Genomic DNA, 27,723 nt, shown 5'->3' with positions numbered 1-27,723 from the left:
AAGGGATGTTTAAGATGTAACTGTTCAGTTTATTAGCAGTGTAGTCGTCTTTTTGTGTAATTAAATCAATCAGACCGATGGTATCGTGCAAGTTCTCTCTGTGGAGGTGTTTTCATGTTATTTTCGGTCAGAAACTATCACGTAGTGTGTTGTTATCGTCTGGTATTAACTTACAAAACAAAGGTTTGACGTCATTCCCAGTCCCGACAACCAGAACCAAAAAAAGACTACAACGCAAAGGCCTCTGGGAAAGAACCAACGTCTCTTGCGAGATTACGTCATCCAAAACAAACGTCTCCACGCCGCGCCAAGTCTCGCTTGGTAGTTGAAATGTCAGTAGAGTTGGCAGCTAAAGTCTTTTGTTTTCTTGCTTTCTGAGCCAACTTGACGCAATGAGCGGATAACATACACGCTGAACACCTCCTTATGTAAGTGTTTGATTAATTTAAAGACCTATTGACAATTAGAAACCTTAACGAGAGTGTTTTTTCAGGAAGCATCGATTCAAGTCTGCTGCTACTGACGCAGTATCCAGCTAGGAACAACACTTAGCTTAAAACACGGGTATGGTCTCGTTTTATGTAATACATAATGCATACGAAGCCCTCTGTCAGGTTTTAAAACGTTTCTGTTTCTTCCTAGCAGCTGTGTTTGTATCCAGTTTTGTGATGGAGCAGCTAAAGCTACTTAGCTAACGTAATAACTCTATTGTTTGGCACATTGTTGCTGCTTATGTTTGAGGACTTTGCTGAAAAAAAGTAATGAGTTAGCCATGAAAGGGTTTGATCTTGAAGTGAAGCCTGTTAAACCTAACTTCTAGCTTGTTGAACCTGTTAAAACTAAACTATTATTTATTGTCTGGTGACTGCCTTAGGACACTAACCTGTTAAACCACTTACTCTTAAGATATGTGCAGGAAGTGTGGCCACAGGTGCACACTATATGAATTATATACAAATGATCAAACGCCACTTATATCAGTAAACTATACCCATTTTTATTTATTCTCTTTGCTGGAGGGGTGCTGTTGTATTGTTCCCTTCCTTCATAGTGACAAAGTCAACATGAAAACCTTAAATTTAATGCCGTTTTCCCATTGTCTTTTAACAAAATGCTCCACTGAAATGACAGCTATACATCAACAGGTATAAGTTGACCTGATGTAATGTGTAACAAATAGCTGAGTCATGGTTGGATAGGTCATATCTGGCCGAAAGGTAAACCACTTTCTAATGTCATCATAACCTTTGAATAGAAGTTACTCTTTATGCTGAGCGTTGAAACAACAGCTGTGTCTTCTGGCCATGTGGAAGAGACTGCTTTCAGTGTTGAATATATGGTAGCGATAGATGGAATTCTTTATTTGATCTGAACCACATCATGGGACTATTTTCAACCAAAGACTCACTTGAAGTTTGATCTTTGTCAGTACTGTGCAGCCCTACGTTATGATATTATTTGAGCAAACGAATAAGACACAGTAAGCAAATATTTTCCAAATAAATCCACAGTAACAACGGCAACCATTGTGACCACATACTCTGTGGGCAGCTTGTGAAATCCTGTGATGATGAAAGTGTTATGTAAATTTCACAGCAGGGCTTAGTGGTGGTGTTCCCGCGAAACGTCCTGTAACTGTGCTTAAAAGACATATGTGTTATTTGACCTTAAGCATGTTTTTAAAGAGGTTTTCTGTTCCACAGTGAATCACAGAGGAGACCATTGTAATCTACAGACATGGGGGCCCTATATTCCCGATGGAAGGTAAGTGGATGAGAGAAAAAAAGTTAGGAGGAAAACACTGGTGTATCTAGATGATAGAATAGTGATAGAGATAAGTTAACATTTATTTATATGAATAGATTGCAGCAGAAGAAAAACAACACTTCATAATTCTGATACAACACCAAAACAGTTTCATTAAACGTTATACCTCTGTACAGAATCTTAGATTTAGATATATTATTTGTTTTGCCAACTGAATTGTTTTACTTCATGAGCCTTGGACTGAGCCACAAGCTTATTTCAGAACAAAGATTCATATTTTATACATGTGTCCCACTTAAGTGAAGACAGTGTGTTAGATGTGTTGTGCTGAGTTCGTACACTGAACTCAGTGCCCGAGCTAGATGAAATTCATATGCTATTTTTAGACATACTAGAGAAGTCAAGGGAGAGACAGGAGGAGAGCGAGAGAGAGATAGCAGTAGGAAGTGCGACCCTGATTTAAGGTTCATTGATTTTTTTCCCCAGAGAGACAGAGTAAGCAGAGGGAGACACAAAGTACACCCCATTCACTTTGAATTCTTTTTACTTTGACTTTTAATATTTACCTGAGTGATTTTAGAGTGAAACAGGAACTGAGTATTTGATAAGTCATTCTTTAATCTTTTCTGAGCGACACAATGAATTTTGTTAATAGTTCATATGAACCTGATGATGATTTTCTGATCTTTATCCACAACCCAGACAAAGCCAACCACAGTCGATCAGCTGGAGAATATTGACAAGGTACTGACATAATATTTAATGACACGTTTCATGCTCCCACTATAATTTTAGTAGAGAAAACAGGACCATCAGTTAACAGTCTCGGTTTTCATAATAGAGATATATGCCTGGGCCTAAGCAGGATTATTGAACTTTGAATGAGCATTAAATACAGCACATCACATTACAGCTGGAATTCCATGTTTTACTGTCTAACATTGTTATCAGACTAACATGATTCATTTTGCTTTATTAGACTGGTTAGCGTTTGTTGATAATGAGATGTAGAAGTTACCTGTATGAACCTGAACGAGTGGTTCATACTACCATCCACAATTAAATCAGAAAAACATTTGGGCATTACCTTCAGTGAAGAAAATGGCTTCCCTAAAAACGTTCAATTGTTGAACTATAAGCTGAGCATTTTTTACTGTGAGATTGACATTGTTTACATAACCTTTGACCTCCTTGTTTCTCTTTGAAGGAGATCAAAGATCTAGAGGACTTCAGAGCCAAAAACCAACGTCTTCAAAAGGTTAAGTCTGCAAAACACCAAATTGTGCAGTGTTTGCTGTGTAGTATGTTTTTACTCAATCAATGTGTTTGTGTGTGAATCTGCCTGCAGCTGTGGGTGGGCAGGTTACTTCTCTACTCTTCATGCCTTTACCTACTGACCTCTCTGATTGTGTACTGCCTCTACCTGCCTGAACAATGGCTGCAGAGACTGTCCATGGCCCTGCCTTTCTTCATTTACCCAGTGCTGTGAGTGCTGATATCAAATATTGTACGTTTTTTTTTGTATGTCATTTTTCCTTGAATACTCTCTTTTTGTATCTCTTGTCATCAGGGTGTGGTTAATCAGGAAGCTGTTGGTGTTCCTTTTTTCCAAACGCACTGAGAGAAATAGTAAGTTATCTAAATGTTGCTGCAAAACTAACGGAGCAGCAAAGCCAACTCCTTTACAGTTTGCTGGTTACTGTACTGAATTTTGTTGTCCTACATTGAAAGATGTCAAACAGCAGTCTAAGGCCTTTAACTCTTCCCCCTCATCAAATCAGGCTTTTTGAAACGCACCCAAACTGATGATTATCAGTTTGGGTGCGTTTCTCTTTAGACTGGAAGAAAAAACATTTCTGTAGACTTCAGAATGAATTCTGCTTCTTCATTGCTCCATTAGTGTCAGAGGGAACTGTATCAGACTTTTTAAAGATATAAACTGAAACTAAAACAACAATATTGTTTGATAATATTGTAATTGTATGACTGCATTAGTTTGACTATATGTTGAGTATAAACCTCTTTTGAATCTTTATGACTTTCAAGATGAAGTGAAGTCACTGAAATAATGAATGCTTCTGTTTTAGATGATAAGTTGGAAGATTTAAAGGTGGCCAAAAAAAAGATAGTAAGTGACTTGTTTTTATCAGTCTACATTTCATTTGTACATCTTCTAAAGATTGATTGGAACAGAGTTTCGATTTTATGTTCTAGCCTAGTTTATCTTTTCCTTGTTTGGTGTTTTCAGCTGGAAGAAGTGATGGAAACAGAGACGTACAAAAATGCGAAACTCATCCTGGAACGCTTTGATCCTGAAGCCAAGAGGAAAGCTGTAAGTGGGCTTCACTTTGATTTGTTTAGTGCTTTTTTCAGTTTTTATCTCTTATTTTTTGTCTGTGTATTCTAGGAACTGGAGTCGACCCCGGTGCGTCCTCAGATGACTCCCAGACCAGGACAAGGTATGACACACATCACCACTCAACAGAAAGATAAAGCTTCACTTTTGATGTTTAAGTGTTTTAAGGATCTCAAGCTACTAAAAGGGATTCATTGCCATCAGAACCAATGAGTTCTTACATCCAAATAACACAATTTGTAATGAATTCCTCTTCTCTATGCAGAGATTCGGCAGAGAGGGGTTGCAATGAGACCCATGCCGATGGGCACCCCGGGTGCAATGGCAATGACTCCCCAGGGAGCACGACCCACATTAGGACCAGGAGGTACACCTATGGGTAAGAGGGCAGGCAGAGATTCTTTGAGTATTAAGAAGTATTGCAGTTTGTAAGTGCTTCACCTTGATGATGGGTCAACATAGCACCATGAGTTTACAGTTAGAGCTCGTTAGTTGTGCTATTTCACCGTGGAATATTTGAAGTCTGCTTTCTGAATGTCTAAGCAGATTCTCAAGCATCCAAGTCATGGACAGAGTCAAAGGCAACTGGAATGAACACAAAATCCAGTTGCCTTTGACTTGGTTCTTTTAGACATGTGTCAGTGGCCTCATCCCGTGTTGCTGTCCCTACAGAACCTATTCCTCTCTCAGCTCCAGGAGGACCACCGGACAGATCTGCTCTGTCTGCATCTGTCCTCCATGGGGCAGTACCGAGAACCCCTTGCTCCCCTATCCCAGGTGTAGGTAGGTTTCAAAACCTATGAATGCATCTTTACATAAATTGTTGTGCGTTTATAAATACAGATCTGCTGTTGCAACTTTGCATGTTTATGTTTTTTTTTGGTAAAAAATAGTTATAGTAATAATGTAATTTAGCAGTCAAAGTCCACATTGTATTGTGGCTGACAGAGCCCTGGGTGGCTGACCACAGTAAAAGTCTGACCTGAAATGTTCAACTTATTTCTGAATATAAAGCACGTAATTAATCACCTTGTGTGTGTGTTTGTTTTTTCAGGTTTGCACCCACCAGGTCCTCCATTAGCAAGACCCATTCTGCCCAAAGACAGAGGAGCAGTGGACCGAGTCATAGAGTATCTGGTAGGAGATGGACCACAGAACAGGTGAAAATCCCTTATTTAGATGTGAAACCCCTTGTAAAAGTATCTTGTAACTTTCTCACAATCGCAGTCTGCAGTCTCTCTACAAGGGAGTGTTGTTCAGCCTATGCTACTCTACTGTCATTCTTTGGGAAGTAGTACATGACCCCTGAGGTTATCAAAGTCCTCTAGAATCTGCCATAACTTAACAGGAGACAGATAGGATGGGGCAGGTGAATTAAATGTTGTTTTATTACCTCCAGAAACTCTCTGAACATCACAAATGTAATACATTAAACAGTCTCTCTCCCTCTGTCCCTCTTTCCTTCCTGTAGATATGCCCTGGTCTGCCAACAGTGTTTTTCTCATAATGGCATGGCTCTGAAAGAAGAATTTGAATACTTAGGTAAGACCAGAAACATCACTGCAATAAATGATTTGACTCTCTTTACTAAAAGAACATTCAAATGCAAATTTAAAATGCATACCATTGAAAGTTAAATACTTGGGCTTTGCTAAAGTTTAGAAAGTGATACAACCTCCTCTTGTCTTTTATTAATCATCATGATTTCTCTCCCTCAGCATTTCGATGTGCATATTGCTACTTCCTGAATCCAGCCAGGAAGACCCGCCCTCAGGCTCCAAGGCTTCCAGAGTTCAGCTATGAGAGGAGGCTGCGAGCAGAATCACGTTCCCCTGGACCATCACGGCATTCTGAAGCAGGAGCAGAGGAGAGCCCTCCCCCTTCTGGAGGTACTGAAACTCACAAATACACAGACGAGGAGTAAGCGAAACCAATCCAGGCGTTGCTATACTCACTCCATTCTGTGCATATTCATGTTACTTACTTTATACCCTAACCGTCCATGTTAAATGCTTCTTAATTCAGAGCTCCAGCTGACATTCAACATTTGTTTGTGTGCGATTCTTTTCTTAACTTTAATAATGCCGTCTTTTATCCTAGTCGTCAGTGAGCAAGCAGAGGTGTTACACAACGACAAGCTTCTGCATCAGGCTATTTTCTCATTTGTTCTCTTTTTGATGCAGCAAACTCTAACAATCTAATCAAAACAGATTCAGGAAGAATGCTTAATGTATGTTATTGGTTGCAGGATGACATACCTGAGGAATAGTATATGCATACAATTCCAGGTATTGTCATTTTGTTAAATTATTCTTGTTTGCAGTAAGGACGCAAACAACATTCTCCAACATCAAAGATATGTGAAACAAAAGTCTTACTGCAGAATAAAGGCAGCAAAAAATGTTGTGTCATCAGCCTGCATCCATCTAGTCGTGCTCATAGAAGATTCCCCGTTTCTTTTCCTTTGTCGGACTTGTGAGCTAACTAAACGTGTTACATAAAAATAATCAGCAGGTTAACAGTGTGATCTTGCCTCTAGCTAAGGCTGCGGCTCCGTGGAACTTGGTCCACAGTTTCCAGATCCAGCAGAGTCCAAAGAACCCTCAGAATCGACCACTGCAGAGTCCAGGTTCCCTTTCTCTCCCTGCACTGTCTGATCCGGCTTAATTTGAGCTGATTTGATAGATTTGATTATCCCAGAATGGCTAAATTTTCTTGGCCGTAGAATCAATAACACTGTAGCGCTCAGCCTAATGCTAATTCCAAACTTCTAATTGCAATAACCAAAAATTGAACTTCAACAACTATGGGGTTAGCAGTCACTGGATGTTTACACCAGATCTGGGTTAAATAGTGTTTTTAAAATACAATTTATTCCGTTTCAAGATTTAAAATTCAAAGGTTAAAGATTCACAGAAAGGGACACTTCTGTGAATTGTTGTAGGTTAACAACAGATGCAGTATTGTCTGAATTCTCCTGATGGATCAGTACCAAACGGGTGCACTATCAATAAATAAAAGAAGTTATAGTTTAAAAGTACACTTGTTTGACTTAGATCTGGTATTCACTGAGTGCACAAAAATGTTGAGATGAGTTTCCTAATTGATTGATTTGCTCTCCTCTACATGGTTTATGTCTCGATTGTCTCCAAAAGCCTCAAGGTTGTTTTATATTTAACATGGGTCATCTCTCTGTAACACGAGTGTAACCTTGGTGCTAAATTGTCATTTTGCTTCTATGTATGTTAAAGCATCTATTTATAACTCTAACCAGCATGTCCTTTTTTGCATACAAGTACTAATCCCATAAATTGTGTAAAAGCTGTAGAGGCATCATTTATTATAAGTACATACCTGAGATTTTCAACATTAGGGCCTGTGTCCACTATCAGCGTTTTTTGTGCTGGCAGCGTCTGTTTTCTGTACAAAACCAATGAAGTTCAGCGTTTCAGCACTCAGCGGTTCCTTTGATTACAGTGCTCTCATTTTTAAATAGTTTAACTATTCCATCCGTGTCACTTTTCCCTCATTGACCAATCAAAATCAAGAAGGTGTGGGACTTACGATATCAGCTTTGTCAACAACAATTAGTTTATCTCGTGTAACCAACTTGATTGGTTGAGGTTATCATTTTCAAGTGTAGAGCTGCTGCTACTGCAGGGACACAATTCTTTTCTGTTGTTTTTACGATTTCTTTGTTCTAAATTTCCTGGAATCAAAGCAAATAGTGAACCTACAGAGCAATTTAAAATGGACTTCATGTTCACTCACAAATGAAAAAACAAAACAAAAAGGAGTCTGTTTTTTAATGCGTTTTTTGACATGTTATCCGATAACAAATGTTGTGCACAGAAACCTTGCACACTGAGTCCGATGCGCTTTTCTATTAATTGAGAAAATTCAAGGCATCAAGCAGTGAAGAGGATTTTGTGGTTCTTCCACTCCTTGAAAAAAAAGATAAAGAAAACACTGGGTCCGTTCACTGCTGAAAACAAGACAAGAGCATAGAGGCAAGGCACGTTTATTTATATAGCACATTTCAACAACAAGGCAATTCAAAGTGTTGTGCACAAGACATCAAAAGCATCATGACAGAGGAAAGAAAAGAAACATTAAAATAGAAAATTTAAAGATCACTGAAATTATTAAATCTGAAAATATGTTCAAATAAAAATAATTCAAATGAAATTAATTGAAATAAATAAAGTAAAAATATAAAATGAGTTAAAAGTTACAGTGCAGAGTTAAAATTTAAAATCTTATTAAAATTGTTTAATGAAAGGCAGCTGTAAACAGGTGTGTCTTTAACCTCGATTTAAAACAGCTGAGAGTTTCAGCAGACCTGCAGTTTTCTGGGAGTTTGTTCCAGATATAAGAAGCATAGAAACTGAACGCTGCTTCTCCATGTTTGGTTCTGACTCTGGGGACAGAGAGCAGACCTGTCTCAGACGACCTGAGCGGTCTGGATGGTTTGTAATTAATCAGGTATAATTATGTTAATCATGTATTTTGGCCCTAAACCATTCAGCGCTTTATAAACCATGCAGCAGGATTTTAAAATCTATTCGGACAGACTGGGAGCCAGTGTACAGACCTCAGAACTGGACTGATGTGATCCATTTTCTTGGTTTTGGTGAGGACTCTAGCAGCAGCGTTCTGGATCAGCTGCAGTTGTATGACTGATGTTTTAGGCAGACCTGTAAAAGACACTGTTACAGTAATCAAGACGACTGAAGATAAAAGCATGGACAAGTTTTTCCAGGTCCTGCTGGGACATAAGTCCTCTAATTCTTGATATGTTCTTCAGGTGATAGTAGGCTGATTTTGTAATTGTCTTAATGTGGCTTTTAAAATTGAGGTCTTTTCAGTGCACCGAAAGGAATTAGATTGTTTTGTGTATTTAACACAGACATCTAGTTTTAATTAATCTGTGGAAGCTCTTTATATTTTACTCTAATTAAACATATAATAACACTACCAATAAGAATGGTGAAACATGTTTTACATTCACTTCTGATTTTAACTCCTAACAAGCAAATCATTTTCTGTACTTTAAACTATTCTCATTATCTGAACCACTCCTCTTGTCTCTCACTGTTCGGGAAGTCTCTGTGCTCTCTCCTCTTATACCCACCTGACCTACACGTCTTCTCCTCAGATGAGAAAGAGCCGGGGGAAAACGAACAACCCACTACCGAAGTAGAGCGCGAGAGCCAATCAGAGGAGCAGCTGCCGGCACAGCAGGAGGACAAAGAAGAAGCAGAAGTGGTTCAGGAGGAGGAAGAAGCGATGGAAACAGAGCAGAGTCACAGCGCCCCCTGTGAGAATGAACCTCAGATGTCGTAGTGGAGGAGAGTCCAGAGAGAAGCAGAGATGTCTGACCGTTCTGTGCAAATACAAGGTGTCGTTGGCCATGATAGATAGGTGGCATTTTAGAGCAATATAGGTGGACAAAGATTTTTATAAGCACGTCAATATCTAATGTCCTCAAAACCAAAATCCTTCTCTGTTTTTGTCTATTTATTTATGAAAGAAATTCTAAAGCAGAATGTGAATCATCATGTTCATCCATTTTTTGTTAATTGTCTGACCGTATTGCCTAAAATTGTTGCCAACATATCATGGCTTTAACATATTTGACAGAAAAGGTGTCAGATTTATGATTGTAGTTCAAATCTTAAAGCTGGATTGAGTAGTCAGCTGCTGATAGGGTTGTTTCTGTGGTATCTGACATAGTTAATTTATCAGAATTGAATGATTTGTTTTAGGCTCTAAGGCTTCTTTAGGTTTGATGTAGCTGGCTGCTGTATGAGTTCTGATTTTAAGAGTTATGCATTTGGATAGAAATGCTACTTCATAGATGTTTTGTCAATTCCAGCAGCAAAAACATGCCTGAATCTTGATTCCAACAATGACCCTGACCCCACACAGTGTGGCGTCTGTGTATTCAATGGCAGTTTATAATGATGCAAATTTAAGTATGAATGAGATTTATTGTTTTGTTAGTTTACAGAATGTTTCTGCCAAGGTCTGTGAGAAAGGGTACTTTGTAAAATGAACCAGATATCATTCAGTATGATGTATTTATTCATACAGGTATTCCCTTAAGGGTTCTGCTTCGGCTTTTTTTTTCATTGCCTGCTTTTAATCTCCCATACAAACATTAACCTTCTCAGTTTCATTTTATTCTGATGAAATCTTTTAACTTTCCTATGATTTTTTTAGAGGCTTGTCGCAGACCACAAGAAGGTTTTTAAAAATTAAAATGTGTGCAACTGAACTCTGCCAGTGGAGCAAAGGTTCCTAAGTTGTAGGCAAAACAGAGGACTCAAGCAAGATTTAAAAACAACCTTTTGTCTTTTGTTCTAGAAAGCCTCATGGCGAGTGTAAACCCTGACTAGCTCTGACCACTCTTGCCTTTGTTCCCTGTGTGCTGGGGTGAAAGTTAGAGGCCGTCTCCCTCTCCCATCTGTTAGATGAAAACTATTCTCATTGATTTTTTAAGGCCCCAGTGTGTAAGATTTAGAAATTTTTTGGAATAAACATTGGTTTGTTTTTGTGTAACAGCCTAGAAAATAATAATCTTTCCAATTAAGAATGAGCCCCTCAGAGTCTGTTTGGTTGTACTGTAGCCAAGAATGGATGAACCAAACACATGCTCTTTGGAAGTTTAGCTGCTACATTTGATTCAGCTTCATATTAGAAAATAAAAAGTGAGGGGAGCAGTAATCACTGGAGAGCTTTCTTTAACCTTACCACTAGATGATTCTAAATCCTTCACACTGCTCGTCTTCATGTCTAACTCCTGCTGCAGTTACTCAGAACTGTGTGCATAATAGTTCATCTCAGATCAGTGGAACAGCAGGAAGTGTGTTATTTTAAATGTGATGAACAAACAGACCCTTTTTACCTTTCAGTATAACCCTCCTGCATTGTCTGTGCCTTCCCTTGATCGACACACATGGTCAGAAATTGAGGTTAAACTTTTCATTTTACTAATCAGTTTTCGATGAACCTCTACACCGAAATGAAATCAGACATTGGCTTTACACACTCAGTCAATACAATCTAACTTGTTAGCTTGAAGATAAAATGAGTGTTGATGAGTTATGCTAACAAAGTCTGTGAACAAACTGAACCTCGAAACATTTGGCGGGTGAAAGAGAAACACAACGCGCAGCTTAAAAGGCCAACTTATCTCTTAGCCGATTGTTGCCAACCAAAATTCCTCCCAGGATTATCATTTGCCAAATGCACTGTGGTTTATCTGTATTTTCTCACTCCATTTGCACTGAGTTTCTTTTTATATTTATTTGGCAAAATAGTGTTTTAATCTGTGTTTCAGGAGTTGCTGCACAGTTTGGTTTTAGAGGCGTAATGTGTGAAATCCATGTTACAGTCGTGACTGTAGTGTTTTGTTCCTTTTTGCTTTTGTTTCATTTGAAGTGTTTTAATGTGTGCACTCGTGACAGGATCCTGCAATCTCACTTGTGTCTGGTTGCTTTTGATATTTCACTATTTTCCATGTAACCCGCCCTGTGTATAGCTGCTGTGGCAACAGAAACATTAAAGAGGTTCATGGCTAATAAGCACTGGTGCCTGGTGATTTTGACAGCGATTTTTATTCTGTTCTCAAATGGAACAAGAAGACATAGTGAGGGTCTCTCTATGCAAATATAAATGATGTAGCACCGGGGTTGTACAGGTGGGAAATATCTAGGGGAACACAGACAACACAGTCAATTATATTGAACAAGCAAATCTTAAAATCTTTTTTATTTTCACTCTAATTCTGTATGTGTTTGTGTTAGAGTAACCGTGTGACCTTCTCAAAAAACATCTCCAGAATCCTCCACTTCTCTTGTTGCACTGATCCTTTTGACTGTACAATGCAGCCAAACTTGTTTTGGACTGACCCACCTTTGTTCAATGTTTAGAAACATGGAACCACGTGTGTTGAATTTTTAAGTTTCCTGACTACACAGTGAGCAATTTTTTTCCCCAGCTTCGGCTTCCTCCAGGCATCTGCGTTTACAAATGAGGTATCATGGTGCCTGCTTACTAAGTGTTAACAAGCGTTCTTTTTGATCCCTCATGACACCTTCTGAAGATGAAATTGTGATTTAAAATTGTAGTTTTAACTTTGAATTTTTGAAAACCTATTAGATCCTCCTCAAATTGCCTCGAACACTGACACATACGATGTGTAACACCGGTACTTGTACTTGTTATCTGTTGTTTTGTCTCTGCTTGATTTATCAGCTACATTTTTGCCAATGCTGGTTGACATTAAGTGTGTGCATGGCACACCTAATAAAGTCTTTGAAAGGCATAAGGAATCCAGTTTTTCTCTTGTGGTTCTTGTGTTTTTTCCAAATCAGGTTTACATTATTAATATTATTATTAATGCCAGTTACAGTTATGTGTACATTAGAAATGTTTGCTTACAAAGTGAACAATCAGGTTTTTACCTCCAGAGAACAATACCTCTCTGATAAATATAATAAAGTTAAAATGAACAGTACATTTATTATTCACCACACTTCACAGATGCATAAATGTAGTTATAAAAAAAATATCAGGAGAGAAGAACTTCAATGTGTTTATAACTAAACTACATAAGGTTTTTGTCATAAGGAATCACAGCTGCAAAATAAATCACGTTGCCTTCATCTTGTTGCTGAAAACAGGTTGCAACTTTAGCTGTGATGTTTGAACATTACCCTTTTACGCTACTTCACATCCAATGCTAAACAAATGCAGATGGACATGTCATTCTCTGCCAATCAAATCACAGTTACTGTAGCTAATAATCAGCTAAAGCCTGAATGAGAATGTTTTGAACTCTTTTGCTCAAATGACTTGAGGTATGGTGCACATATCTCCACTTGCAACAAGTGACACATTTGGTGCAGTTTTTAGATGTCTGTCTTATAATGGAGCTCATGTTGGCCACTGTAACTGACTTTTCATGCATCAGTAAACTATTAAAGGCAGCAGATAGATCTGTTTGAAATCGTTTTTTAACCAGATTCTTCAACGTGGATGGAAAGTGATGTGACAAAAACAACATTCAACAGTAACAGGCTTCTAACAAACTGTACAGCGGAGGTAAGGAGCAGTGAAAATGTTGCCACATATCCAATAATATTTACACAACCTTAACTAATCAATGTACAGTTTAGATGTTTAATGAGTGTCAGGCAAAACACAAAACAATAAAACTCCCACACAGGAAAATATCTTGCCTGCACTCCAGTACAAACCAGACTCAGTGTATACCACTGCGTTTGAAAAACAATGAGCAGCTCTTTTTCTTAACAAACCGAACACATCCTCCTTCTCTAACAGACAGTTGTTTGTCTTTTGACTGAAAATGTAGACGACATGCTCTGACCCCAATCTTTCTTGAAGCTGCCAAAAATAGACACAACACAATTATCATTGTTATGGCTTATAAATGAGAGTCATATTGTAAAAAAGAACTAAGAGAGCCCTCTGGAGTGATGACCAAAAGAAAAAAAAAAAAAGAATCCTGAACAAACAGGTTAGAAAAACAAATAAAACACAACAGAAAATTGTAGTGGCAAAAATAGATTCAAGTATGACCCATCTAGATCGCAGGACTCATCGCAAGATACCTTTAAAATCCCTTTATCTGCAGGCTCTGTCAGTGAGGACAGGGTTAGGCTAACTGGAATCTGTCCATGATGAACAACTTACTGATGCAACTCCAATTGTGACATCTATGCTGATGTAAAAAAAAACAAACAAAAAAAAAAACACTCCTTCAAGGGTCAGGCCTCTACAGCGTGTTGAGCTCGATAAGTCTCCCAGCAAATACAGCGAGCGTCCCAATGATGCAAACGGCCATGAAGACACACAGCAGGATGTGGTCCAAAACCATGGCGACAAACTTCCACTCCTCTGCGGCCTAGAGAGAGATGAGACAGTGTGAAAGTGATTCTTCAGACATTAAAACGTTTTAGTGGCTCTGGTCACCTCCTTGGCCGCAGTATGGATGACTTTTGATTCAATTTGGCTGCTTTATGTTTTAAAAGGTTGCTTTGCGGACACATACGAGGCTTGCCAATGGGGAAAATAAATAACTTTCAGTGCAATTAGAGTACAGTATCTTTAGATTGTTTGACAAGTAAAGAGGACATTGATTCAAAGAAAAGATTGAAATGAAAAGTTTCTTTCAAATCTAACAGAGGATTTAAAAAAAACAAGTTTAATTGCTGGTTGGGATATACCAGACGCAAGTAATATCTAGCTAGTGCGATCAGTTGTTTAGCTTAGGTCAAAAGTCTACCTACTTATCCCTTCATGAAATCGTGAATCTACGTTATTTTATCTTATAAAGAAAACAACGGCTGTGTAATTGACATGGGAGGTACATGCTGGACTATTTTCTGGGGGTTGGGGGAGGAGGCTTCTTAAAGTCACAGGCTTGTTGTCCTACATTGTTAGATTCCTCGTCTGACTTCATGGTCTCAGCGATGTACTTCACTCCTTCAATGGCGCTGCGAACATCAGGGTTTTTAGCGATGGGAGACTGGTAGGTGACACTGGTGGGGGTGGGGTTACCTAGAGAGGAGAGAGAATGGAGGGGTTTAGTTGTGGGAATACAACATGGACCATTTTGAAACCAGGTTTTTATCAGATTTGGGTTGTTTTTTTTTTTACATCTGGGGTCTTATAAACTTTAACATGCCTCACATAATGCACATTCTTTCACTGAGAGTAACACCTACATGCTAAACTAACAGCCCATGCACCCCTTGTCCTACATCATGTTTGTGTGATCCGTCACTAAGTCGTCGCCTTGCCTGAAATGTCTGAGATGTCCATGTCAGTGGGGAACGATCTCTTCTGCCGGATCTCCTGACTGGGACGCTTCATTGTTGAGAAGAACATCATGTTGGGAATGGTTTCAATAAAAACCTGAGAAACAGACCGATGGAAGCATTGATCACAACTTGAAACTGTTCTATTAACCAGTCCTTGTTTATGGTATGAACAAAGCAATAACCTTGCGGATCCAGGGGGGCATGGTATGTGTGCTGGGCGAGCGGTGATGTGTGTTGATGACAATGACGGTGATAATGATGGAGGCGATGACAAACACCATAGTGAAGAGCATGTATTTCCCTATAAGAGGAACAGCACTGGAGGTGGAGGGGATCAGCTCCACAATGACCAGCAGGAAGACAGTAAGAGACAGCAGGACGGAGATGGACAGAGTCATCTTTTCACCTACAGAGGGACACAAGGACACACATTAAGGATGTTGAAATAAGCAATGACATGTGTTTTTAAATTTCTGCTTGAATTGTCAAAACTTCTGAAATGTATTGTATTGAATTGAGTTAAATCTGAGCAAAATCAGCAATGACCCCCCCCCCCCACCACCACCTTTTTTAAACCTCTTTTACAGTAAAATGAAATATCCTTAAAACTGTATGCTGTTTAATGTCAACCGTTACATAACACAAGTGCAACCATGATTCTTCCAAACTGTGAGTTTAAATAAAAGTTAAAGGCATAAGTAGATACATTATTTTCAATTGTATGAATTTTCCACAAGTGGAATTTTCTCAAAAGAGATCTGTAAATACAGTGGTGTAGTGCAGGGTATATGCAGGTATACTGAGTAGACCCACTTCTAAATCCCCTCTGATTCACACCATTGAAGGATTGACAATACTCAGTAGTTTGCTGCAATTGTTTTCCTAGTGGTGTGGGGATGACCTTCCTTCACTGTCTCAAATTGACTAGTACGTACTAACTGAATGTGCATGAGTAGTCTTACATGGCACTGTTTATAACAAAGACTTTTTTGTCTCTCTTCTGAATGGGATCACTTAAAAAAACATTTTGGGAAAAATGTAAGAGTATACCCACTTCTTCAGCCACCACTACACCACTGTGTAAATATAATTCCCATAAAAATGACTTTTTAAAAAAATGTATCATCTTGTGCACCCTGAAATTGAGATTTTGTGAATGTTGATGTTTTAAATGTATCCTGCTAGTTTAGCAAATACAGCCATGCACCATTTCATTATGGCCCCTCCAATATAGCAATAAAAAAAAAATACAAAAATTATGTTATTTCCTTAAATTTTTTGAGTTGTGTATTTGGCATTTTTCTACTGTTACCACAGTTATCAGATAATAAGCCTACATGTCTTATGTCTACCACACGTGATGATACCATGTGAAATTGGTTACTTGTACAAACTATTGAATAAGGACACGGTGGTTCCTACTTTATTTCCAATCATAGTTTTCTATAATGTCTGAGAACGTTTCTCTTACCCGGGTAGGATCTACATACCAGAGTCAGTAGGCAGGTAGAAGACCAGTGCAGTGAGGAAAGAGAACAGCATGCAGGGAATGATGACGTTGACAATGAAATAAAGAGGCAGTCGCAGCATGAGGAAATGGTAGGTAATGTCAAGATATGGTGTGTCTGGACAGCAGGTGTAGTAAACCCAGTGTTTCCAGCTCCTGTAGTCTTTTAACACCCATTCCCCCGACTCCATGAAGTTACTGAGGTCAGGCCGGTCACTGTCCTGAAAGACAGAAAACAGGGAATAATGCATGGCAATAGAATGGGTGTTACAAAAGGGGAACATCTATACTTTATTTTTTAACTAATCTTGCCATTAAAACACACATTTTTACACTCACTGGGTTAATGACAACCAACAGTCCATCATATGTCCAGGTTCCCAGTTTCATGCTACAGTTTTGCAGGTCAAATGGGAAATGGAGGACAATAATCTCGCAGTAACTCTTAAAGATAGCCGGGGGGTTCCATGTTATCAACCCAGTGTGCTCCAGCAGGACTTTAGTTTCATGGATGATGGCGAAATCACCATCAGCACTGCAGAGCAGGAGGAGTATAGAAGATAGGAAGAGTGTGAGATGTTTATTTACTCGAGTATATAACATCGATATAGAAAGTGTGTTTACTTGTTGTATAGCACCAGGTCAGGTCTCCATATGTCTGATGAAGGGACTCGGATCTTTCTGATACCTCCATAATCGTCAGGATTCCACTTTAGATTCACATCAGTCCATTGCTGGGACAGTAAAGACAAGACTTTAGTTTAGATCATCTATTCCATATGTCACGAGTCTGTGTCACAGATATTGAAGACTTAAATCTCAGATATATTCGTAGTGTTTGTCGGTCAAATCTTTGCCAGGTATTGTAAAGCCAAGCATTGGTTTGGTTCAAAAATTACAGTAGGCCTAATAAACCACTGAAATCATAGTTTGTTAAAAAATCTTCAGCCCAGTTCCAATGCACACCATTTGAAATGTTGCGTACCAACTTAAATTGTAAACCAAGTAACACATGTATTATAGTAACTAGGATATTTGATGTTGTCATGAATTTTAATTTCAGTGTCAGTGCCTACCTGTCTGAGACGGACGTTGCTGGTCACAATTTGGTTAACTTCATCCTTGAAGATACAGAAAGACAGACAGTCACATGAACACATTTTATTTTAAAATTACCCCAAAAATAATGGACTTTATGCCTGTTAGACTGTGTTATTTATGCCAACTAAGAAATAACTATTCATCAAAATAGCATGCATAAACATTTCCGTTATATTGGCTTTACATTGAAAGTAAAGCGGACGTGCGAGGAAAACATGCTGCAGAGCCCGACTTAAAAAACAACTGGAGAATTACTGAGATGCCGAATGGGACTGGTTAACTTATATCTTAAAGATTTACCTACCCGACCCCGAAATGTTTGAACAAACGCAAATGTGTTTGAAAAGTTACCCTTTAATATCAGACAAATGACACAAGAAAGATATTTAATTTGAAATAATCAAAATGTTTGTCCTACTTCTTTTTATGGGCGATAGGCTAAAATTAAGTTTGACTGGTTTGCTAGCAGCAGTAAAGTTTTTGTTCACACTGCTAAAGCTAGCTAATGTTCACTGGTCTTCTATTTTAATCATCTTTTCTGATGTTAAATTAAGTATATGCCTTGTTAGGGCCTTGTAACACAATCAGAATACTTAGAATACTTAGTAGAAGAGTTTCTGAGTAATAGTGAGACAATCTTCAGTCTTTTTTGTGTTTGAATTGAATCACAGATGCTGCACATTTATATATTTTTTTTCTTTTTTTTCTTTTATTGTGATAAGGTGAACAAGTACAAAACAAAAATGTGCACATAGACATGACAATTCAAGCAACGGCAAATAAACAAAAACAGGCAAAACAGAAACAAACAAAACAAAATCAAAATATGCAAAACATTAGCAGAGACAAATACAATTAAAGTGGATATGATAAAAGTCAAGTAGTAAGTTGAGATAGTGTATAAGAAAAGTGTGAATGTGTGTGTGGCAGTGTAATGCATTAAAGCGAGTGGCTGAGTGGGAGACAGCAAGAAAAATAAACAGAAACAAAATTGAAGATAACTGAGAGGAAAAGAAAAGAAAAAGATATATATACCAGCGAGAGCCCCCGATGGAGGATTGATGGGGCGGGCTAGGAAAGAGCCACCCCCCTCCCACATATAAAGTTGTATATTTTTATTTTATTAATTTTAGGGTTTATTTATTTTTCTCCCTTTTGCGTATGGGTCGCTCCGAGACCCAGAGGAGCGGGTAGGCCCAATGCAGTTCTCTCCAAGATGTTGAACAACTCCCAGACCCAGAGGAGGGGGATTTTATTTGAATTATTGATTTTCATGATTTCTTCACTTAGTTGGGACGGTCGCAGAGTGTTGTTAGTTATATAAATTTTGGATTTGACTATTGATTTTAATTGTTGATACTGTAGGAACTGGTCCCTCCCAACCCCGTACTTCTGGATTAATGTATTGAGTGACATAAACTGATTGTTTTGAAATAGGTGATTGAGGTGAGTGATTCCTTTTTGTTGCCATGATGGGAAGTAGATGGGGGTGCTGTGTAGCTGGAAGTCTGGGTTATGCCATATTGGGGTGTATCTACATGGTGATAGTGATGACTTGGTGATATTATGAGTTTTCCACCAGGCTGTCAGAGTTGAGGATATGGTGATGGTTTTGTGGAAGTCCAGTTTTTTAATTGATTGTGGTAGGAAGGGAAGGTCTGCAATTGAAGTGGTTTTACATTGGTTTTGTTCCAGTTCTAGCCATTGGTTGTTGTGTTTTGCTTTTTGAATAAATATTGTTAGTGATTTGACAGATGGTAGTAGAGAAAGTTTGGTGCTTCGAGGCCGCCCTGTGACTTATGGTTTTGTAATGTTTTTAATGAAATTCTAGCTTTTTTGTTTTTCCAGTAAAATTGTGATGATAATGAGTCTATTGTTTTAAACCATTTGTCAGTGGAAGTGATGGGGAGCATTGAGAATAAATAATTAATCTGTGGTAGGGTTTTCATTTTAACTGTGGCGATTCGTCCAATGAGAGTGAGCGGTAGTTTGGTCCAACGCTTAAAGTCATCCTCTATTTTTTTTAGTAGGGGGGTGTAATTAAGGTGAAATAATTCTGACAGACTGGGCGGAAATGTTAATGCCTAGATATTTTATATTGCCAGTGTTAAATGGGAGGGTGAGATCTTGGGCTGCAGAATCCCAGGCTCCTTCTGATAATGGCAGGATGGTTGATTTATTCCAGTTTATGGTATAGTGAGAGACGGAAGAAAAATTTGTAATAATATTGAAGGTTTCTTGTAATGACGTTGAAGGGTTTTGAAGGTGTAACAATAAATCATCTGGGTAAAGGCTTATTTTATGCTCTGCATGTTCACTGTTGATTCCTTTAATGTTATTGTTTTGTCTTACTGTTGCTGCGAGTGGTTCGATGAAAATTGCAAATAGGGATGGAAAGAGTGGGCATCCTTGTCTGGTCCCAGTGTTCTTACCCAGTGGATGAATGACTCTCGAAAACTAAAGTTGCGTAAGACGCTGAATTAGAAAGTCCAGTTAACTTTGTCAAAGGCCTTTTCTGCATCCAATGAGATGATCATGGTTTTGTCCTGTTTTTGTTGTGATATGTGGATTAAGTTGAAAAGCCTGCGGATGTTGTCTGAGGCGTGTCTGTTTTTGATAAAACCAGGTTGGTCGGGGGGGGGGATTATCATTGGAATGACTGTCTCTATTCTTGTTGTTAGTGTTTTTGTAATCATTTTTTAATCAGTGTTGATAAGTGAGAGTGGGCGGTAGCTGGAGGGGCGGGTAGGGTCCTTATTGGGTTTCAAAAGTAGTGTCATTACAGCGGTGTTCATGTGTGTGGGTATGCTGGAGGTTGTTTTAACTTCTGTAGTAACTCTATGGAATAGTATTTCATTTTTTTTAAATTTTAATTCTGCTTCAGTCATTGATGACTCTTTCCCTCTCACTTACCACACTGATGAGCTGTATCAGCTGCAGTCCCACGGTGACCACAACGGCTTCTTTGAAGTGGTCAACAGGTCGAACCACCTTGTTGTAACCAGTGAACAGTTTCTTCACCAGATTAGTCTCATCTTCTGAGCAGTGCACTGGACCTAGGACACACAGGCATACATACATTTTAGTAACATATTCAGATTGTATTTTATCACACAATCTTATTTCTCTAAGTCTCATACCCTTATAGAAGGGTATCGATCAGGATGTTTGAATTATGTACAAAAACTCTGCTTTAATATGTTCAGAACACATTTTATTTTGGGCTCACTTTAGCTGAGGTACACAGCAAGTGTTGCCTTACTCATCATCTGACACCCATGCCCTCAGAAATATTTTCACACCGGAACTGAAAAAAACCCATCTAAAGCAGGAGAGAAGGCAGCAGATTGCATCCATCTGTGATTCACACACCAAACATTTCCCTGGCTTCCAACTAGTGACCTGAAACCTTTTTAATGTGACTCTGAGGGTGAGAATGAAAAAACCTATCAGATAAGAGCAAGGCAGGAGCAGCAGATGCAGACAGCTCTCCATTAGCAGCAGTCAAGTGACTTACATTCCATACTGGTGAAAAGCTTCAGCACTGAATATCCCATGAGCTATGTAAGCTCTGCGATCAACTCTGTTTCCCGTACAAGTCCTTGGAGCGAACCTAATCTGAGTGCTAAGAGGGTGTTTGGGAAAAACAGCCGCAGCCAATCCACTTGACATTTAGTATGGATCAGTTAGAGTTCAGAACAGTTAACCTGCATTTAACACCCCCTCATTCAAAAGGTGTTTCCAGCTCGCAGACTTACAGGTTTTTTTAAACCAAGTCTTTATGAGCCCGTAAATTATGCTGCGCAAGGAATACACTAAAAACCACTACAGCCTGGACCAGCAGGGTTTGTTTGTGTCTGATGTGAAGAAGGTGAGACGGATCTTTAAAGAGAGATAATATACCATCAATTTAATTCAGTATTTAGTTAATTATTTTGTTGCTCATATTCAGGAGCTATTGCATTGACTTCTGCATAACCATAAGTTCCGCCGACATGACCCCTTTGAACTTATACAACAGAGTAATATTGGTGTCCCAGCATGATTTGACATTGCATTACACTTTGCAGACAAGGTGCCACAGGGATGTAAATATCCCACCTTGAACTGACTATTGCTGTTTTCACATATGCACAAGAGTCTAGAATATTTCAGGCGGACTGCCCTTGCAATCTTCCTGAGTTGGTTATTCAAACGTGCACCTCACAGGGGAGCCTATTCCTGTTGGACAGGAGCGGTGGAGTGGGGGGTCTCAAGAGGCAAGGCATGACGTGAAAACAAAGATGTGGAAGTGACGCACTAAGCAACTGAGTCCGCTATAAAACGCTATAATGATCGTTTTTGCCTTTATATAAATGCTATGTCAAACTAGATATAGATTTGCGGCAGTAGCTCAGACCGTAGGAACTTGCGAGGGTCGCCGGTTCAAATCCCGGTACCATAATATGGAATTCGGTCTGTTAGCTGAAGAGGTGCCAGGGCACTCCCCGAGCACTGCTGAGGTGCCCTTGAGCAAGCCACCAAACCCCCAACTGCTCTGGTGCACTTTCTGCTTAGCAGCTTGTAGCAGCCCCACTCTGACATCTCTCCACCAAAGCATGTCCACAGGTCCTGTTTGTGCATGCATGTGATTCGGGCCTATGTGTGTGAGAAGCATGTCCCTATAAATAACAGAGAGTAAACCCGAATTTCCCCTCTGGGATTTAATAAAGTATATCAAAATCCCCAAAAAGTTTTGTTACGTGCCCGGTGATTGTACTGCTCAGGTAAAGTTTACAGTTTCAAATGTGTTGGCTCTTGCGCACAAAGAAATCTCCCCACATGTTGGCATGATATGGCACATTCATAGCTTCTTATACTTTATTGTTTAAGTCGTTGCTAGTTCTGCTTTATTTCCCTGTTAATTGTTTAGCACCAATACACCAAGTCAAATTCCTTGTATGTGTAAATGTACTTGGCAATAAACCCCGATTCTGATTCTGATTCTATTGCCGCAGTAGCCTATGTACTATCTGCTGTAAATGGACTATTGTATCACCTTTGTTCATGTGATCACAGAAAACCAGTCATTTTGTTACCGTATGATCCAGCAGACTAGCAGAGTGCTTTTGTGACCTGAGTTACATCTTTCGCATGTTATTTTTGGTATCTGCTGGCGATCCATACTCAACTGAGCAGTCGAGGATCTTGTTTCTTTTAGCCAGCACACACACACGCACGCACGCACGCACGCACGCACAGACACACACACACACACACACACACACACACACACACACACACACACACACACACACACACAGGCAATAGACAATAAAAAAGTGGATAAAGACTTTTTTTGTGTGCATGGTGCTGACATCCGTTTTTTTGCTGTCTGCCAATCTGTCAGTCTGTCACTGGCTGCCTGCTCCCTGTCTGTTGTCCTGCTAGCATGCTTTGATCTAGCCACATACAAAAATAGATTGGAGGCGGGACAGAGCAGCCACTTGGACCCGTCAATCATTGCCCACTCTCAACTCCAATTTCTGCACAATACTGAACCACCGCTGAAAGATAAAACGGCAAAGGCTGTGACTATTTTCTCCCACGCTGAAAAGAAACAAAAGTGGGGACATTCAGATTCTTGTCATGTCACCTTGTTGTGGGCATGAAGCAAGCTTTTGAATCAATGCCACTGGTCTGAGTCACATGTTGGGAAAATGCTGTTGAGGAAAGTTGCTGGACCGACCATTGACATTCATAGACTTGTGAATAACCTCTAAGGACTTAGCATGAATTGATGCATACTTGGTTAAATGGATAGCTGGCTGTAAATCATCATAATGTTTCATAAACCGTCTAGAGTGTAACATACATATTTAATGGCAGATTGATTTCTCATATCTAGTGCCTAAAGATAATAATTGACAATTATAGGTATTATAAAACCCAATAACTTCATAGGAGCTTAAATATTCACTCCATTGATTTTCTTATAGGAAAACTGACTGAACCATTTTTCAGAATAGTGAAAGTGATTTTGCATAATTCACCTGCTCAGTGTTCTAATTTTAGACTCTGCAGTGCCAAGTACTTTTACCTTTTTTGTGGAGACTCTTGAGAATTTGTTTTAACTAAATGTAAACTTAATTGACCATATCAGTTTATAGTTGCACAAAGAACCAAATATGCTTAATCTAAAAATAGATGCCACCAATTAATTAAAAATGGAAGGTACTAAACAAAAGAGTAGCATTTAAGGTCACAGTGTGATAATTGTATTGTTATGTTATCTGCACATATTCAAAAAACTAAACTATCATGATTTTGCCTGGGACTGTTTGTGTGATGTATGGACAAATGTGCTGTGACTTGATTTTCAAAGTTGATGTATAGCGTCCGATAATAAAGACTTTCACATCAACTTGTCATCAGTGATGATCATACATGAAACACACATGAGCTCAGAGCCCCCTGCCGTAATCTATGGGCGATGTCACTCAGGCTTTGTCCATTATTATTAACCATCTATGGGAAGACCCTGTTGTTTTTTTTTTTTAAGGAGTGAAATAACCACTAAATCAAGCTCTCTGAAATGTTGTTAACCCCCTGTTAAGTTAAGGGGAAGGGGAAAAGCACAAGTAATCCTGGATATGTAGGAAATATCAGAAAGGAGACTCAAAAGTTGTGAATTTCTTTCAAAACAGTATTCCCTCACATCCCCTCCTGGACTCCACCAATGTAATCCTGGTTGCGCCAAAGAAAAGCGAATAGCCTATGATGAATTGGATACTTGAACATGAGCTCACTGTTACCTTCTCAGCTTTGATTCCCTGACCCGTAGTCAGTTGTTAAAACCAAGTGCCGTATTTATTCAGTAAAGCGAACCAAAGACAAAGCTCTTTCATAAGTGATTTACCCAAACCTTAGCTTGTCTTGACACTCTCTGCTGACGACTGTAACTTAACATCCGGTTGAAAGTGTATGCCTCTCTTTTTGTCTGCGATATACTCTCATGCTCTAACTCACACACAGGAGAGACTTACTGTGCACAACAAGTCACCTAGACCAATAGTTCTGAATAGGTCCAGCCTAAAGACCCACCACCAATAACTTCATATACGCCAATAAATCGTGACCCAAATTTCTGATATTTTTTTTACAAATCCGATTTATTGAATGAAAAATTGTGCAGTTTTGACCTCCGATGGTACCAAACGTGATGGAATAAAGAGAAGGAACACTTTTTTTTCCAGTCACATGTTCGCAACCCACTGAAAACTGCTCCGCGACCCACTTTTGGGTCCCAACCCACCAGTTGAGAATCACTGTCCTAGACCACACCACGTATATGTTATTAACAGGCCATCCACCAGGCCACAGATGACATAACAACAAGGCCCAGCGCCTGAATGGAGACTGAGGGTTGTTTACATTTCTTCAACTGGCCTGTTGTAACTTTTACCAAATGACATTCTTTATCAACAAGTACTCGATGAACTACTTTAGGTTTTGTTTAACTTGCAAAATAATGATTATGTGTTCAACTCAGAGGACACTGGGATATTTTCCTGCCCTGTTCCTGTAATTCTCTATAATTTCCAATAGGGATGGGCATTTATACAATTATCTTTATACACAAGTTTGGTTGCACATGTAGCACTAACTAAGTTGAACTATGGTGGCCTATACTGTGTGGACATATAACTAACATGATGTAAATAACTGTGGAGGGATCAATGGAGGCGGATGAAGACACTTTGCATCTCTTGGAGAAAAAACAATGCTATAAAAAAAACCCACTAAAGATGTACCAAGCAATGGATATTGGTGACTTACAAATCTGTAAAGTTCTCCAGGCTTGGATGTACAGACTGTCCAGTACTTGACAGTCACAAGTTTAATCCCCCCAAGAGACAGCATGTGCATCAACACTTGCAGTATGTGTCCTGTTCAAGTGTCCTTGAACAAAGACAACAAACTCATACCAACTCACTGGTAAATATAAATCACTCCTGAAGAGGACGTCAGCTACAATAAATGCCTTAAATATGAATGCAGCTGGGAATGGGAGCAATGCTAAGCTGCCTTTTTTTAGGGGGCCTGAAGGACAAATACCAAGTACCAACATATCCTTATTTCTAAAGGTACTCTTCACTGAAAGAACCAGAAAGAACTTCATATACAACGTTTTAGTTTCTTTGAAGAGCTTTTAAACTGTGGCTTCAGGTATTTATGTTATAAGGATGGGCAATATGAAGATACAGGGGTAAGGATAGGAATCACTTATTGTTTCACCATTGTGTTTCAAGTTGAAAACCGATGAACAGGTGAGCTTTATTAATTGATTGGATATCATTCACGTGATAACAATCTCCAATTCATCAGTTGTTTAAATCACTTGATAAGCAAAGCTAAACTGTGTGGTTATGTTTAAGGGGTTTTCCCCGAGGTAAAAAAAGTAATTTTTCTTAGTGTATATCATATTGTAAAAAACAGAATTAGGCCTACATCTCCTGTGATGGATGAATTTAACCTAGTCTGGATTTTAGCATTCTTTGTTTGGTTCACAGGCCATGTGCCAGAAAACTGTTTCTTCTTTCTGAGCTCAACTCCTTAACACACAAATACAGACTCTACAGAGATCAGTACTGTCATATCATATGTTTTGTTAAAAAAGCCTAACTTGATAAGCTTTAAAATGGACCTAAAGAAACAACATGCAAATCCCTCTGTGAGAGCTTGAAAATATTCTCACATTCTCAGTTTGTAGTATCATTTAAAGAGCTTTATTCACAGGGATAAAAACACATTTAGCTCTTTGTCTAAAGAGCTGAACCTGTGCTGCTTCAGTAAATTTCAAGACCTAGCCAATAAGGTAACAAAAAGACTTACCCGCAAATACACTGAGGATCCATACCAGCAAGACCTGGACCTTGGAGAGGTTCATATCCCCAGTTTATGTAAAGAGCCCTGAAATGTGCAGCATCCGTGTAATAATGTGTTGTCAAAAAAAGTTAGCAGGTTCAAAGCTCACCTATTAACCGACTCTACTTTCATACAGACATACCATATAACATAAAGCTATAACAGTCCCACTGTATGTCTTACAGTCACAGTGGAGTTAAAGTGAGTAGTGGAGAGGGCTTGGCCAGTAAGTGAACTCTGAGCTCTGGTTTCCCCTTTCCACCTCCCCCACCCAACAACACCCCAACCTCTCAGCACACTTCCAGACCGAGGAGACAGCTGGGAGTGTGTGTTTGTGCGAGTTAGTGTTGAATGTGTTGATTATCAAACAATCAACACTGCCAAGATTTCCCAAACATGTGGAAGTTTTTTTTTCTGCCTTAATGGCGAGACTATATCATCTTCTATCAGTGGGATAGAGGCTCATAGGTCAGTGAAAGACATAAAGACGGACAACCAGGAGAGAGGAGACAAGCAGATGGACCGTGTAGGGGACAGAGACAGAGACAGGGACATGGAGGCAGACAGGAAGACAGCTGAGAGCTGTCACTGCTGGAATGAGAGGCATGTTCACACATGCTACTATCCCGTAGCACACACACACACACACACACACACACACACACACACACACACACACACACACACACACACACACACACTGTACCCACAGTCATGCCAGTATGCTGCCATGAGCAGTTTGTGTGTCAGAGAACAACTGGTCACAAAGACAACACAGGTTTAAGGTGTCTCTGTGTCTTACTTTTCTCCTCAAACAAACAAATACAACATGGATATTTTGTATTAAAAAAAAAAATGATACCTTACATTTTCTGAAGCGCTTCAAGTTGTCATATTTTTTTTTACATAGCCTTCGATGCACATTTGATTCCATTTATTGATAAATTGATTGTTTAACCAAACCAAAGTCAAGACTTCACAGGTGTTTGTTTTATTTGGTCCATTAGTCGAGCAGTTGAAGAAGCTTAGCTCCAAACCAGGAACAAATTTGAGACAAAATGAGCCATGTCAAAGAGTCACAATTCTTTACCTTTTTTAATCTTATTTGACTTTTGTATTTCTCACCATTGGTACCTTTATTTTGTTCTTTATTAGGGGTTCCCTTGTGCTGACAAGGATCAAAAGTTACAGGTTACCTATGATGTGTTTAGTTCTAACAAAGTCTTTGTGTA

General features: G+C 39.1%; 2 protein-coding genes across 4 annotated transcripts; one reads left to right on the top strand and one right to left on the bottom strand.

Moving 5' to 3' along the window:
• The first annotated feature begins 274 nt into the window (after window positions 1-274).
• Window positions 275-12,466, top strand: lnpk (lunapark, ER junction formation factor). Of its 3 annotated transcripts, none has more exons than XM_061040312.1 (16): window positions 275-428; window positions 1,704-1,764; window positions 2,470-2,511; window positions 2,975-3,025; window positions 3,116-3,252; window positions 3,338-3,396; window positions 3,855-3,895; window positions 4,016-4,099; window positions 4,175-4,226; window positions 4,389-4,502; window positions 4,814-4,906; window positions 5,178-5,283; window positions 5,595-5,665; window positions 5,842-6,012; window positions 6,663-6,752; window positions 9,282-12,466. In XM_061040312.1, exons 2-16 carry the CDS (start codon window positions 1,738-1,740, stop codon window positions 9,467-9,469), a joined length of 1,326 nt encoding a protein of 441 aa, XP_060896295.1. In that variant the 5' UTR covers window positions 275-428; window positions 1,704-1,737; the 3' UTR covers window positions 9,470-12,466. The 3 variants fall into 3 exon arrangements, with proteins under 3 accessions (XP_060896295.1, XP_060896294.1, XP_060896296.1); XM_061040311.1 differs by having other exon boundaries at window positions 4,796-4,906; XM_061040313.1 differs by lacking the exon at window positions 6,663-6,752 and having other exon boundaries at window positions 4,796-4,906.
• An 832-nt stretch (window positions 12,467-13,298) lies between these two features.
• On the bottom strand, window positions 13,299-26,721 carry chrna1 (cholinergic receptor, nicotinic, alpha 1 (muscle)). Its single transcript, XM_061040309.1, has 10 exons — window positions 26,459-26,721; window positions 20,498-20,640; window positions 17,560-17,604; window positions 17,108-17,217; window positions 16,823-17,018; window positions 16,467-16,704; window positions 15,159-15,382; window positions 14,956-15,070; window positions 14,589-14,713; window positions 13,299-14,057 (listed from the first exon to the last, which is right to left on the bottom strand). The coding sequence occupies exons 1-10, from the start codon at window positions 26,511-26,513 to the stop codon at window positions 13,929-13,931; spliced, it is 1,380 nt and encodes a 459-aa protein (XP_060896292.1). The 5' UTR covers window positions 26,514-26,721; the 3' UTR covers window positions 13,299-13,928.
• Between the last annotated feature and the right edge of the window lie 1,002 nt (window positions 26,722-27,723).

This window comes from Labrus mixtus, chromosome 6 (genome assembly GCF_963584025.1).
Source record: "Labrus mixtus chromosome 6, fLabMix1.1, whole genome shotgun sequence".
In the NCBI taxonomy this organism is placed as follows: Eukaryota; Metazoa; Chordata; class Actinopteri; order Labriformes; family Labridae; genus Labrus; species Labrus mixtus.
This window is presented reverse-complemented; position numbering and strand designations above follow the sequence as displayed.

Excerpts from the sequence above, each read along its gene's own strand:
- chrna1 (XM_061040309.1), bottom strand. The coding sequence starts at position 26,513 with ATGAACCTCTCCAAGGTCCAGGTCTTGCTGGTATGGATCCTCAGTGTA. Across the intron at positions 17,605-20,497 it reads TGATACAGCTCATCAGTGTG|GATGAAGTTAACCAAATTGT; the intron begins GTAAGTGAGAGG and ends TGTATCTTCAAG. Across the intron at positions 17,218-17,559 it reads GCAACGTCCGTCTCAGACAG|CAATGGACTGATGTGAATCT; the intron begins GTAGGCACTGAC and ends TTACTGTCCCAG.
- lnpk (XM_061040311.1), top strand. The coding sequence starts at position 1,738 with ATGGGGGCCCTATATTCCCGATGGAAG. Across the intron at positions 4,100-4,174 it reads CTGAAGCCAAGAGGAAAGCT|GAACTGGAGTCGACCCCGGT; the intron begins GTAAGTGGGCTT and ends TGTGTATTCTAG. Across the intron at positions 5,284-5,594 it reads GGAGATGGACCACAGAACAG|ATATGCCCTGGTCTGCCAAC; the intron begins GTGAAAATCCCT and ends TCCTTCCTGTAG.